Raw genomic sequence first — 13894 nt, 5'->3', positions numbered from 1 at the left:
GTTACTGTAGATAATCTCCCTGCATGTGGACGGATGTAGTCTGGATGGTGGATAAGCAGCCCAATCAAGTTTCAAAGAAATTCAAACTGTCCTGTATGCATCAGTGTCAGGGCAAACTATCTATCGACATATTTATTGAAATAAAATGATATGACAGGAGACCCAGGAGGACTCTAGTGATGACACAAAGACTGCTGTTTGCAGCAATGTGCATGAGTAAGACAAAATCCTTCTGGAAAAGTATGGTGTGGACAGATGAGACCAAAGAAGGGAATTTTGTTTACTTACCGTAAATTCCTTTTCTTCTAGCTCCAATTGGGAGACCCAGACAGTGGGTGTATAGCTACTGCCCTCTGGAGGCCGCACAAAGAACTACACTTAAAAGTGTAAGGCCCCTCCCCTTCTGGCTATACACCCTCCCGTAGGAGTACAGATTCCTCAGTTTTAGTACCAAAGCAAGAAGGAGGAAAGCCAATAACAGTTTCAAAAACAAATTCAATCCGATAACATGATCGGAGAACTTAAGAAACAACATGAACAACATGTGCACCCGAAAAACGAAACCCTAAGAACAAATAGGGCGGGTGCTGGGTCTCCCAATTGGAGCTAGAAGAAAAGGAATTTACGGTAAGTAAACAAAATTCCCTTCTTCTTTTTCGCTCCTAATTGGGAGACCCAGACAGTGGGACGTCCAAAAGCAGTCCCTGGGTGGGTAAAAAGATACCACATGAACGGGCTGTCAGACAGCCTCTTCCTACAGGTGGGCCACCGCCGCCTGAAGGACCTGTCTACCTAGGCTGGCATCTGCCGAAGCGTAGGTATGCACTTGATAGTGTTTGGTAAACGTGTGCAGACTCGACCAGGTAGCCGCCTGGCACACTTGCTGAGCCGTAGCCTGATGCCGCAATGCCCAGGACGCACCCACGGCTCTGGTAGAATGGGCCTTCAGTCCAGATGGAATCGGAAGCCCAGCAGAACGGTATGTGTGAAGAATTGGTTCCTTGATCCACCGCGCCAGGGTGGATTTGGAAGCTTGCGATCCCTTATGCTGACCAGCGACTAGGACAAAGAGCGCATCAGAACGGCGTAGAGCCGCCGTGCGAGAAATGTAAATCCTGAGTGCTCTCACCAGGTCCAACAGATGTAAACCCTTTTCAAATTGGTGAACTGGATGCGGACACAAAGATGGTAAAGTGATATCCTGATTGAGATGAAAGGAAGAAACCACCTTGGGAGAAAACTCTGGAATTGGACGCAGTACTACCTTGTCTTGGTGAAACACCAGGAAGGGAGATTTGCAAGATAACGCCGCTAGCTCGGACACTCTTCGAAGAGACGTGACCGCCACAAGAAAAACTACCTTTTGTGAAAGCCGAGAAAGGGGAACCTCTTTCAAAGGCTCGAAAGGCGGCTTCTGGAGAGCAATGAGAACCTTGTTCAGATCCCAGGGTTCCAATGGCCGTCTGTAAGGAGGAACGATATGACAAACTCCTTGGAGAAAAGTGCGTACTTTAGAAAGCTGTGCCAAGCGCTTCTGAAAGAATACGGATAGCGCGGAGACTTGACCCTTAAGAGAGCTAAGCGACAAGCCTTTTTCCAACCCAGACTGCAGGAAGGAAAGAAAAGTTGGCAATGCAAATGGCCAGGGAGAAAACCCTTGAGCCACGCACCACGCTAAGAATATCTTCCACGTTCTGTGATAGATCTTAGCTGAGGATGGTTTTCTAGCCTGTCTCATTGTGGCAACAACTTCATGAAATAAACCTGAGGCCGCTAGGATCCAGGACTCAATGGCCACACAGTCAGGTTCAGGGCCGCAGAATTCAGATGGAAAAACGGCCCTTGAGACAGCAAATCTGGACGGTCTGGTAGTGTCCACGGTTGGCCTACCGTGAGATGCCACAGATCCGGGTACCACGACCTTCTTGGCCAATCTGGAGCGACGAGTATGGCTCGATGGCAGTCGGACCTGATTTTCCGGAGAACTCTGGGTAACAATGCTAGAGGTGGGAACACATAGGGGAGTCGGAATTGCGACCAATCCTGAACCAAGGCGTCTGCCGCCAGTGCTCGGTGATCGTGAGACCGTGCCATGAAAACTGGGACCTTGTTGTTGTGCCGTGACGCCATCAGATCGACGTCCGGCGTCCCCCAGCGGCAACAGATCTGCTGAAACACGTCCGGGTGAAGGGACCATTCTCCTGCGTCCATGCCCTGGCGACTGAGAAAGTCTGCTTCCCAGTTTTCCACGCCTGGGATGTGAACTGCGGATATGGTGGACGCTCTGCTTTCCACCCACGTCAAAATCCGTTGGACTTCTTGAAAGGCTTGGCGACTGCGTGTTCCCCCTTGGTGGTTGATGTACGCCACCGCCGTGGAATTGTCCGACTGAATCCGAATCTGTTTGCCTTCCAGCCATTGTTGGAAGGCTCGCAGGGCAAGATAGATTGCTCTGATTTCCAGAACATTGATCTGCAGGGTGGACTCTTCCAGAGTCCACATCCCCTGAGCCCTGTGGTGGAGATACACCGCTCCCCACCCTGATAGGCTCGCATCCGTCGTGACCACTGCCCAGGACGGGGGAAGGAACGACTTTCCCTGTGACAATGAGGTGGGGAGAAGCCACCAACGCAGAGAGTCCTTGGCAGTCTGAGAGAGGGAGACAGTCCTGTCGAGGGACGTCGATTTCCCGTCCCATTGGCGTAGAATGTCCCATTGTAGAGGGCGCAGATGAAACTGCGCGAACGGGACTGCCTCCATTGCTGCTACCATCTTTCCTAGGAAATGCATGAGGCGCCTCAGTGAGTGCGACTGGCTCTGAAGGAGAGATTGCACTCCAGTCCGCAGCGAGCACTGCTTGTCCAGTGGAAGCTTCACTATCGCTGAGAGAGTATGAAACTCCATGCCAAGATAAGTCAGAGATTGGGTCGGGGTTAGATGAGACTTTGGAAAGTTGATAATCCACCCGAAACTCTGGAGAGTGTCTAGTGCCACTTTCAGACTGTGTTGGCATGCCTCTTGAGAGGGTGCCTTTATAAGCAGGTCGTCTAGATACGGGATGACCGAGTGACCCTGCGAGTGCAGAACAGCTACTACTGCTGCCATGACCTTGGTGAAGACCCGGGGGGCTGTTGCCAGACCGAAAGGTAACGCTACGAACTGCAGGTGTTCGTCGTGTATGACGAAGCGTAGGAAACGCTGATGCTCTGGTGCGATCGGCACGTGGAGATACGCATCTTTGATATCTATTGATGCTAGAAAATCTCCTTGAGACATTGAGGCTATGACGGAGCGTAGGGATTCCATCCGGAACCTCCTGACTTTTACGTGTCTGTTGAGCAACTTTAGATCCAGGACGGGCCGATACGATCCGTCCTTTTTTGGGACCACAAACAGATTGGAGTAAAAACCGTGACCTTGTTCCTGAAGAGGGACGGAGGTCACCACTCCTTCCGCTTTTAGAGCGGCCACCGCCTGCAACAGAGCATCGGCTCGGTCTGGTGGGGGAGAAGTTCTGAAGAAACGAGTTGGCGGACGAGAACTGAACTCTATCCTGTACCCGTGAGACAGAATATCCCTCACCCAACGGTCTTTGACGTGTGACAGCCAGATGTCGCCAAAGTGGGAAAGCCTCCCACCGACCGCGGGTGTGGGAATCGGAGACCTCAAGTCAGGAGGACGCCGTTTTGGCAACGGTTCCTCCGGCTGCCCTTTTTGGGCGTGACTGAGACCTCCAAGAATCTGAGCGTCTCTGGTCTTTTTGAGTCTTTTTTGACGATGCGAATTGGGACCTGCCCGGTCCTCGAAAGGACCGATAACCAGACTGACCCTTCCTCTGTTGGGGTCTGTTTTGTCTGTGTTGCGGTAAGGATGAGTCCTTACCCTTGGAGTGTTTGATGATTTCATCCAAACGCTCTCCAAACAATCGGTCACGAGAAAAAGGCAAATTGGTTAAGCACTTCTTGGAATGAGAATCTGCTTTCCAATGTCTCAACCACAGGGCCCTACGCAAAACAACGGAGTTGGCTGACGCCACTGCCGTGCGGCTTGTAGCGTCAAGAACAGCATTAATCGCGTACGACGCGAATGCCGCCATTTGCGAGGTCAATGGTGCTACCTGCGGGGCAAATGCACGTGTGACGGAGTCAACTCGCGCAAGCCCGGCTGAGATAGCTTGGAGTGCCCATACGGCTGCAAAAGAAGGCGCTAATGACGCTCCAATCGCTTCATAGATGGATTTCAGCCAGAGCTCCATCTGCCTGTCAGTGGCATCTTTAAGTGCCGCTCCATCTTCAACTGCAACCAAGGATCTAGCTGCAAGCCTGGAAATTGGAGGATCCACTTTTGGACACTGGGTCCAACCTTTGACCACCTCAGGGGGAAAAGGATAGCGTGTATCTTTAAGCCGTTTAGGAAAACGCCTTTCAGGATAAGCGTGGGGTTTCTGGATTGCGTCTCTAAAGTCAGCGTGGTCCAGAAAAGTGCTTAAAGTACGCTTAGGGTATCTGAAATGGATTCTCTCGTGCTGCGAAGCTGACTCCTCCACAAGAGGAGCTGGTGGGGAAATATTTAACATCTTATTGATGTTAAATATAAGATCATTAACTATGGCGTCACCATCTGGTGTATCTAGATTGAGAGCGGTTCCAGGATCAGAATCCTGATCAGTTACGTCCGCCTCATCACCCATAGATTCATCTCGCTGGGATCCTGACCATTGAGATGAATGTGAAGGCCCGTCATAGCGAGCCCGCTTAGGCTGCCCGGGGCCATCGTCCGAGTCAGAGTCTTCACCCTGAGGTGTATATGCCCGTCCCGGAGCTTGGAGCTGAGGGGGACCAGGGGGCAATGATTGCACAGTGTCCGTGGCCTGAAGTACAGGCCTAGCTCGCAATGTGTCAAGAATTTGTGACATAGTGAGAGACATTCTGTCAGCAAAAGCTGCAAACTCAGTGCCTGTCACCTGGACAGCATTCACAGGTGGTACACCCTGGGTCACGTCCAGCAGAGGCCCCGGCTGTGCAAGCGCCGCAGGGGCCGAGCACTGCCCACAATGGGGGTCCGTGGAGCCTGCCGGTAGAAAAGTCCCACATGCGGTGCAGGAAGCATATAATGTCTGTGCTTTGGCACCCTTGCGTTTTGCGGACGACATGCTGCTGGCTCTCTGCAATGTGAGAGAGTCTATAGCCAAAGGGCGACCAGCGCTATGTAATACCAAGTATTTGTAGCAACAAAATACTAAGAATACTACTGGCACAAGAGGGGTGAGCCCTGAGGGCTGCTTACCGCCCGCTGAATAGCGGGTAAGAGGCTGCAGAATTCCTTGTCTGGGTCTCCCCGGCTCCCCTCTGCAGCTCAGCGTGTCAGCAGGAATGGCTGCCGGCGTCTGTGGAGAGGGGCGGTCCGTGGGAGTTCCCAAACAAAAGTGCGGGAAACAGTGTCCCCTCTGTGCCGATTGTGAGGGCTGGAGTATGTAAAAACGACTCCAGCCCTCAGCGCTGATGCACTGGCCAGCGTCCCGCCCCTCTCCTGACTGGCAGGTCTGGGGGCGGGAACGAACGGGAGCAGGCCGCAAAAGCCGGGGACTCGAGTTATCAGCGCGGCCGCCGTAAAAGCGCGGGCCGCGCTGAAGTCCCCGGCGCACCACAAGTGCCAGCCGCGCCGCAGTCCCAGCGGCCGGCATGACCGATTTCTAGATGTGGCCAGCGTCCCGCCCCTCTCCTGACTGGCAGGTCCGGGGGCGGGAACGAACGGAAGCAGGCCGCAAAAGCCGGGGACTCGAGTTATCAGCGCGGCCGCCGTAAAAGCGCGGGCCGCGCTGAAGTCCCCGGCGCACCACAAGTGCCAGCCGCGCCGCAGTCCCAGCGGCCGGCGCGACCGATTCCTGGAAGTGTGCCTGCTTCAGCTAAGCTGAATGAGGCCATGGCACAAGCGCCGTAGCGCTGATGTCCCCCGGCGCACTACAACACCCAGCATGCTGCGGTGTGAGCGCCTGCACGGGGACACAGAGTACCTTGAGGATGCAGGGCCATGTCCCTGATGTACTCCGCTCCATCCAGCATCTTGTCCAGGGGCTGTAGATGGAGCCCGGTCTCAGTGCCTGGAGACCAGTAAATCCCACTTCACCCAGAGCCCTGTAAAAAGGGATGGGGAAGGAATCAGCATGTGGGCTCCTGCCGCCGTACCCGCAATGGGTACCTCAACCTTACAAACACCTCCGACATACAGTGGGGTGAGAAGGGAGCATGCTGGGAGCCCTGTTTATGGGCCCTCTTTTCTTCCATCCGACATAGTCAGCAGCTGCTGCTGACTAAAAACAATGGAGCTATGCGTGCGTGTCTGACCTCCTTGCGCACAAAGCTAAAACTGAGGAATCTGTACTCCTACGGGAGGGTGTATAGCCAGAAGGGGAGGGGCCTTACACTTTTAAGTGTAGTTCTTTGTGCGGCCTCCAGAGGGCAGTAGCTATACACCCACTGTCTGGGTCTCCCAATTAGGAGCGAAAAAGAAATAGAGCTTTGTGGGAAAGCACATCATTCTACTGTTTACCAAAAATGGAAGGAGGCCTCCAAATAAAAGACCAACATACCTATAGTTAAATATGTTGGAGGTTCAAAAGATGTCTGGAGTTTTGCTGCATCTGGCACTGGGTGCATTGACTGTGTCCTAGGCATCATAAAATCTGAATATTATCAAAGGATTTTGGGTTACAATGTAGTGCCCAGTGTCAGAAAGCTGGATTTGTGTCCTAGGTTATGGGTCTTAAGGGTGCTTTACACGAGATGAGCTATCGTGCCATGCATCGTCGGGGACACGGTTTTCGTGACACACATCCGGCATCGTTCACGACGTCATCTCATGTAACACCTCCGAGCGACGCAGTATCGCTCTCAAATCGTGAGTCGTGTACTCGTCGCTCAGTTTCAAAATATTGTTTATTTAAAATGGCGCCAGTTGTTCATCGTACCCGGGGCAGCACACATCGCTCCGTGTGACACCCTGGCAACGATGAACTCAGCTTACCTGCGTCCCATGGCATCCGCCGGCTATGCGGGAGGAGGGAGGTGGCCGGATGTTTACGTCCCGCTCATCTCCGCCCCTCCGCTTCTATTGGCCGATGGCTGTGTGACGTCACTGACACCGAACGTCCCTCCCCCTTCAGGAAGAGGATGTTCGCCGCCCACAGCGACGTCGCTCAGCAAGTAAGTACGTGTGATGGAGGTTTCACGACTTTGTGCGACAGAGGCAGCGATTTGCCCGTGACGCACAAACGACGGGGGCAGGTACGATCGATCGTGAAATTGCACGATCGGTCGACTTTTGTAAAGCAGGCTTTACAGCAGGACAATGACGCCAAACCTAATCACCCAGAAGTTAATGGAAACAAAGCGCTGCAAAGTGGCCAGAAATGAGCCAGGACCCAAATCCCATTGAACACCTGCGGAGAGATCTTAAAATTGCTGTTACGAGAAGTCACTGTTCAAATAGGAGAGACCTGGAGCAGTTTGCAAAAGAAAAGTGGTTAAAAATTCCAGTTGTTTTTCCTTTGTGTATTGGAACACCACAAAAAAAAAAAAAACAAGAAGTGAATAACAAAACTTTTGTAATTGCAAAAATTTTCTGGGAGAAATACATTTTCTGGAACAACTTCAAGGGTGCCAGCACTTTTGGCCATTACTGTACACTGACCTCCATTGCTGTGCTGTTCCAGTGGTGTTGGCACGGATTCTCCCAGCTATAGCAAATAACAACGGCATATATTCCCTCTGGCAAATCAGCAGCCTCCTCAGTCTTCCTTCCTTCAAACAAATCACATACATCCAGAGAAAGTGAGAGACCAGCAGCTTCCTCCAGATGTATGGGATTCATTCAAAGGCAGGAAGGAGGAAGTGGCTGCTGATTGGCTGAAGAGAACGGGTGACGTTGTTGTGTTATACCCGGAAGAGGCACCGGAGGTAAGTATGTGATATGTTATTTAGAGCAAACATACTGATTGAGAAGGGATGGGCCGGGTAGTGGACAACCCATTTAGGCTCATCTAATATTTTACTCACAGACATAATCAATTCCCTAAAAGCAGGTCATCCTTTCCGGTAGTTTATGAACAGCAAATCTAGATGTGGACTGTTAGGCAGGTTACCTACTTACCTTTTTCTTCATCGGTGAACCCAGTACTTTTTCCTGCTGCTTCCAAAATCTTCCTCAAGGTCATCACCTTGGTGGCACATACATAGCCATTTCTACATATAAGAGCAGAAGATGGGAAATAAGAGCAGTGATGAAAAAAATCTACGTATGTTTATATAGTAAAGTGTACAGATAATATTTCCTGATAGAAGCAGTTCCTGTTACCAGTCTCCAATAACAGCTCACCGGGCATGGGAATAATCTACATCTCAGCACCAGATCTACATCTCTTGGCAAAAAAAATGCAGTTTTCTGCCAGGACATGCAGGTCTCACCTGAGGTGAGGTCACTGACGATACTGAGGTCACCTGAGGTCAGGTTACCTGCGTCACAGGTGGATGACCGTAGGAACCTCCAGATGTGACTGTCAATCACCTGAGTGACGTCACCACTTATCACACGGCTCAGTCTCTGCCTGAAGTTACAATGTGCGGTCATATTCCATAACCGCACTCTGTGACTTCAAATATGTAAGAGCTGGAATCGTCATGGGACCTCGTGTGGATTATGTCAGACCTGCAGGGGTGTTTTGGGGTTAATAAAGTGGTGAAAGAGGGTGTTTTTTGTATTTTATTTAAAATAAAACATTTTTCAGTGTTTGTGTTTTTTTATTTTGACTTAAAGATTAGTAATGGATGTCTCATAGACCCTTCCCATTACTAATCTAAGGCTTAGTGACAGCAGTGGGCTGCCATTAACCTCTTATATTACCCTGATTGCCACCGTACCAGGTCAATCGGGAAGAGCCGGGTAAAGTGCTGGGATTGTCGCATCTTATGGGTGCGACAATTTTGGGCAGCTGCAGGCTGCTATTTTTAGGCTGGGGGATGGCCTAATAAGCATTGGTCTCCCCAGCCTGAGAATACTAGCCCCCAGCTGTCAGGCTTTATCTTGGCTGGGTATCAAAAAAGAGAGACCGCATGTTGTTTTTTAAAATTATTTATTTAAATAAAAAAAAAAAAAAGCTGCATGCGGGTCCTCTTATTTTGATACACAACCAAGATAAGCGCATGGCTGGGGTATGCAGCATGTGGCTGTGGCTTTATCTGTGCTGGTATCATAATATGGGCGGGACCCTATGACAATTTTTATTTATTTTTACTGTACGATAGACCCACAGACCGGGTCTGTGACTGGAAGCGTCAGACACGCTGTCACTCAGGGTGGGGGCGCATCTGACTGCAACCAATCACAGACGCTGGTGGGTGGGGAAAGCAATGCATATGCAGTGAAGGCTAATACGCGGCCCCAGAAATGAATGGCTGGCCTGGAAGCAGTGTACAGTCGTGACAGAGCTTCGGTAAGTACAGCAAGCCTGCTCCTATCCCTTCTACCACTATTTTTAAATCACTGGATTCTGGTCCTCATAAACTTATATGGGGCTCGGGATCTGGCCCGAAACCGGATTTTAAAAACCAGATAGCGGGGACCCGCCAGTCCTGGTTAACTGCGAGTCTGCTCATCACTAGTCTATTCTCTACCTGTGGGTGGAGACTATGTTGTCTCATGTGACCAGCATCACCCAGGAGCACATTGCAGTCAACGTCTCCTAACTGATGATCTCCAGCTTCATGTGATGTCACATCTACCATATATCGATCTATTTGAGATCCTTCTTCTGCTCCCTCTCATCCTTATTACATCTGGAACGACAGAGCCTGGAAACGGCTGAGCATTTACATCCACCATCGAAAGCAGAAGGTGGACCTACACTCTAGCCACAAGACAAACAGCAGGGAGCGCTCCCAGACAAAACTGTAACCTAAATCCAAAATCACGCATTTTTTTTTTTTTTTTTAAATGGATGCATGTTGCAAATATACTTCATTTGACATTCCCTATTGGGGTTTGAACATTAATTTTTGAGGGACAACATTTAATGCAGCAACATCAAAAGATGTCAATACAGAATGGAAACCACATCTTCTGCTGTCAAAGGAGAGTGGGCGGTCTGGAATGGGTTTATGTACAAGTATGTGATTAAATGGACGCTGTGTGAATAAAAACAAGTCTGAATCTGTTTAAACACATTTTTGTCTCTAGGAAATTACAGCCAATTCCTACAGTCTGGTCTGAATTTTTACACTCCTTGTGCCAATTGTGACTCAGTAGAACAGACCTCGTCAACAATCTCCAATTATTAATGCTCCCAAGACACAATTAAAAGCCTTTTCCTTTACTTTCTGAATGATCCAAAAAAATTAAGAAAAACAACACTGGCACATACCCTCTTCAACAGTGAAATTACAACAAAAAGAAGAAAAAGTTAAGGAATTTTCGAAATCATGAGACATATAGAAACGTGAACGGTATGAAAATTTTGTTTCCATTGTTTTTCATCAATTGCACAACATCTCAATTTATTCAGTATCAAGTGTTAGCACTACACTCAGAAATACATGCTCTTACACGCCTGGGCTGCTGACAATGCGGTTACTAACGGTTGTCTGAGGAATATTCTTTCATGCTGACAATGAAAGAACATTAAAGGAGAAAACGCACAAAATAGGGTTTATCATCTGTTAAAAATGGAATAAAAGAGGTATGCTCACCTTTTCAAGTTACATGCGCTTGATAAGGGTACTTTCACACTTGCGTTGAACGGTATCCGTTGCATTGCGTTGTGTAACGGATGCAACGGATGTGTTGCATATAGTGGCACAACGGATGCAACGGATGCTGTAAAACAACGCAATTCGTTTTGATTTTTTTTTTTTTTTTTTACAGTTTTACCAGCGGCAGACTATTGTAAACGATCAGCTGATCGCTCCCAGTAGCCGGCCGCCGGGTGATCAGCTGATCGCTCCCTGCAGCCGGCCGCCGGGTGATCAGCTGATCGCTCCCTGAAGCCGGCCAACGGGTGATCAGCTGATCGCTCCCTGCAGACGGCTGCCGGGTGATCAGCTGATCGCTCCCTGCAGACGGCCGCCGGGCGATCAGCTGAGCGCTGTCACTTGCCGGCGCCCGGGCATGCCGGCGGCCGGGCATGCCAGCGGGCGGGGCGCGCCAGCGGGCGGGCGCTCAGCTGAGCGCTGTCACTTGCCGGCGCCCCGGGCATGTCGGCGGGCGGGGCGCTCAGCTGAGCGCTGTGACTTGCCGGCGGCCGGGCATGCCGGTGGCCGGTCGCTCAGCTGAGCGCTGTCGCTTGCCGATGGCTGGGCGCTCAGCTGAACGTTCGGCCACCGCGAGCCAAAATAAAAGTTTGATTAAAAAAAAAAAAAAAAAAAAAAGGAGCATGCGCAGTGGAATCCAGAGGATTCCGCTGCTCAAAATAACGTTACATGCTGCGTTCCTCCCGCTGGGCGGAAGCAACGGAGCGTCGCCCAGCGGAAGCAACGCAGGTCCTTTTGGTACAATCCGTCACCCATACAAGTCTATGGGAAACAGCGGAATTCGTTAACGGATTCCGCTGTTTTCCAAAAGGGCGGATTGTAACGGAAGGAAATAAACGCAAGTGTGAAAGTACCCTAACGGAGAAGTTGCTGCAGATTCAAGAGTGCACAGGACAGTGCAGACAACGCAGAAAAGGCCAGAAGACGTGTTTCACTCCGTGCTGCTGTTTAAGACTTTCCAAAAGAAGATCCAGGGCTGTGGCACTTTTCCTGAAGAAGCTTGTAATGGCTTTGAAATACATTGAATGAAAAAAAAAAAAAAAAAAACACTTACCACTGGACTGTTCTGGATCTTCCCTTGCAAAGTCTTCAGCAGCAGCGAGGAGTGAACACGTCTTCTGTCCTTTTTTTTCCATTCTGAATGCACTTGAACATGCAAATCATCATGATCCACTATTGGCAACTTCCTTTCCAATTGCTGACCAATGGCCTTTTATGATGTGCTGGGTGGGAGACAAGTCTGGAGACGCTGCAGGCCATGGTAGCATGTGTAGGTCATGCAGGCTGCTTACAGTAGAAGTGGCACCATTCAGTCTGGCATTGTCATTTTGAAAAAAGATCTGTATGCCCAAATGCATCAGCGTGGTAGAACATTCCTCAGATAACCATTAAGAACCTCATTAATACCCGACAAGGCACGCAAGTATGAGTATTTCTGGGCATAGTTGTTATGAGTGTGTCCCGCCCAGGGGAGATCTCGGGTGAATCTGCATCAGAACGCATTAGGCCCCGTTACACGCAACAACGTATCTAATGATATATTGCCGGGGTCACGGATTCTGCGGCATCGTTAGTGACGTCGTTGCGTGTGACAGTTCCGAGCTACTGTTAACGATGGAAAATACTCACATTATCGTCTATCGTTGACACGTCGTTCCTTTTCAAAAAATCATTGATTGTTGAGCTCGCAGGATGTTAGTCATTCCGAGGCAGCACACATCGCTACGTGTGACACCTCGAACTACCACTCACCTGCGGCCGCCGGCTATGCGGAAGGAAGGAGGGTGGCGGGATGTTACGTCTCGCTCATCTCCGCCCAATAGAAGCAGAGCGGCGGCCGCTTAATGACACTGCTGTGACGCAGAACGAACCTCCCCCTTAGAAAGGAGCAACAGCGACGTCGCTAGCCAGGTAAGTCCCGTGTGACAGCTCCGAACTATATTGTGCGCTACGGGCAGCGATTTGCCCGTGACGCACAAACGACGGTGGGCGGGTGCTTTCACCAGCGGATATCGCTACGTGAAACACCCCCTTTAGTATTTGCAGATCCACTACTGATATTTAAATAACATGTACTTGATTGTAGTGCTGTTTAGGGTTAAGTACTCTTTCCTGTCTTGCTGCTGTCTATAGTTTTAATCCCAGGTGCAGCTCTTTTCCTACCACTTCCCTTCACTATATAAAGTCATATGTCCTATCATCTGACACCGGTGATAGAATCTGAATCCTCATTACTTCTTTGCGGTCCACTTTGAAAGTAGCAAGGCTCTGAAAGAAGCTTTTGTTTCTTGTGATTTGCAGCTGTGGTGTTAGCTGTATTGTAGATGCTTGGAGTATTTTTCCTTTTTGTGTCTATTTCCAGTGTTTGTTATCCTAACCTTGAGTTTCTTTATTGCAGAGGCAAGACTAGTGCTCTAATTGGCCTGCTCACTACCCAGGGAAAGTTTATGGCAAGTAAGGGCTTAATCACGTGATCGTCAATGGGGTGAAAGAACCGTATAGGTACTTCACGTAATGCAGGTTACAACCTCAGGGGAGTGCAGATGGTGACCCTGCTCCCGTCTCCCTAGCACCAGGGCATTCCGTTGTATTGTGGCCCTTGTGTGTTGCATTACCTGCTGGGGGTTTTCCTGGTACCTGGCAAAATCCCATATGTCACTCATGAAAATAGTGCTCATACTCAATACTGACTGATTAAAGTAAGACATTTTGAAAATTTTGTTTCCATTTTTTCATCATTTGTATATCACAACAGGTCTATCCTCTACCCATCCTGTTTTCCATAATACCACAACTTTTACATTTGTGTGTAGCTATTAAAATGGCAAGAGCACATCCGATTAAATAAATTAACCAAATTTCATTTGAAAAATGCCACTGTACCAAATGTGATTAAAAATATACACAAACTGTGTATAACTCTTGGTTGTGACCCTAAATATGGTCCTGCTTCTGTAATTATGACCAACACAATATCCATAATTAAAGAAGTCCTGTCACCAGCCATGTTTGCTGTTATGTTATTCCTACTGCTCCCAAGTATTTCAGTTACTAGTAAAGTCACTATACGGTTCCAGAGATATTGACCTTTGTAA

General features: G+C 49.4%; 1 protein-coding gene across 2 annotated transcripts in view; it reads right to left on the bottom strand.

The window, feature by feature from the left end:
- Positions 1-13894, bottom strand: part of LOC142246654 (ubiquitin carboxyl-terminal hydrolase CYLD-like) — a 94442-nt gene that overhangs the window by 21800 nt on the left and 58748 nt on the right. For both annotated transcript variants that reach the window (XM_075319722.1, XM_075319727.1), the window contains exon 9: positions 8149-8240. In XM_075319722.1, coding sequence (XP_075175837.1) covers positions 8149-8240 — 92 coding nt within the window. The remainder of the gene's footprint in view (positions 1-8148; positions 8241-13894) is intronic.

The sequence above is a fragment of the Anomaloglossus baeobatrachus genome, chromosome 1, assembly GCF_048569485.1.
Source record: "Anomaloglossus baeobatrachus isolate aAnoBae1 chromosome 1, aAnoBae1.hap1, whole genome shotgun sequence".
In the NCBI taxonomy this organism is placed as follows: Eukaryota; Metazoa; Chordata; class Amphibia; order Anura; family Aromobatidae; genus Anomaloglossus; species Anomaloglossus baeobatrachus.
The sequence above is the reverse complement of the archived record's forward strand: the minus strand, read 5'-3'. Positions and strand labels throughout refer to the sequence as shown.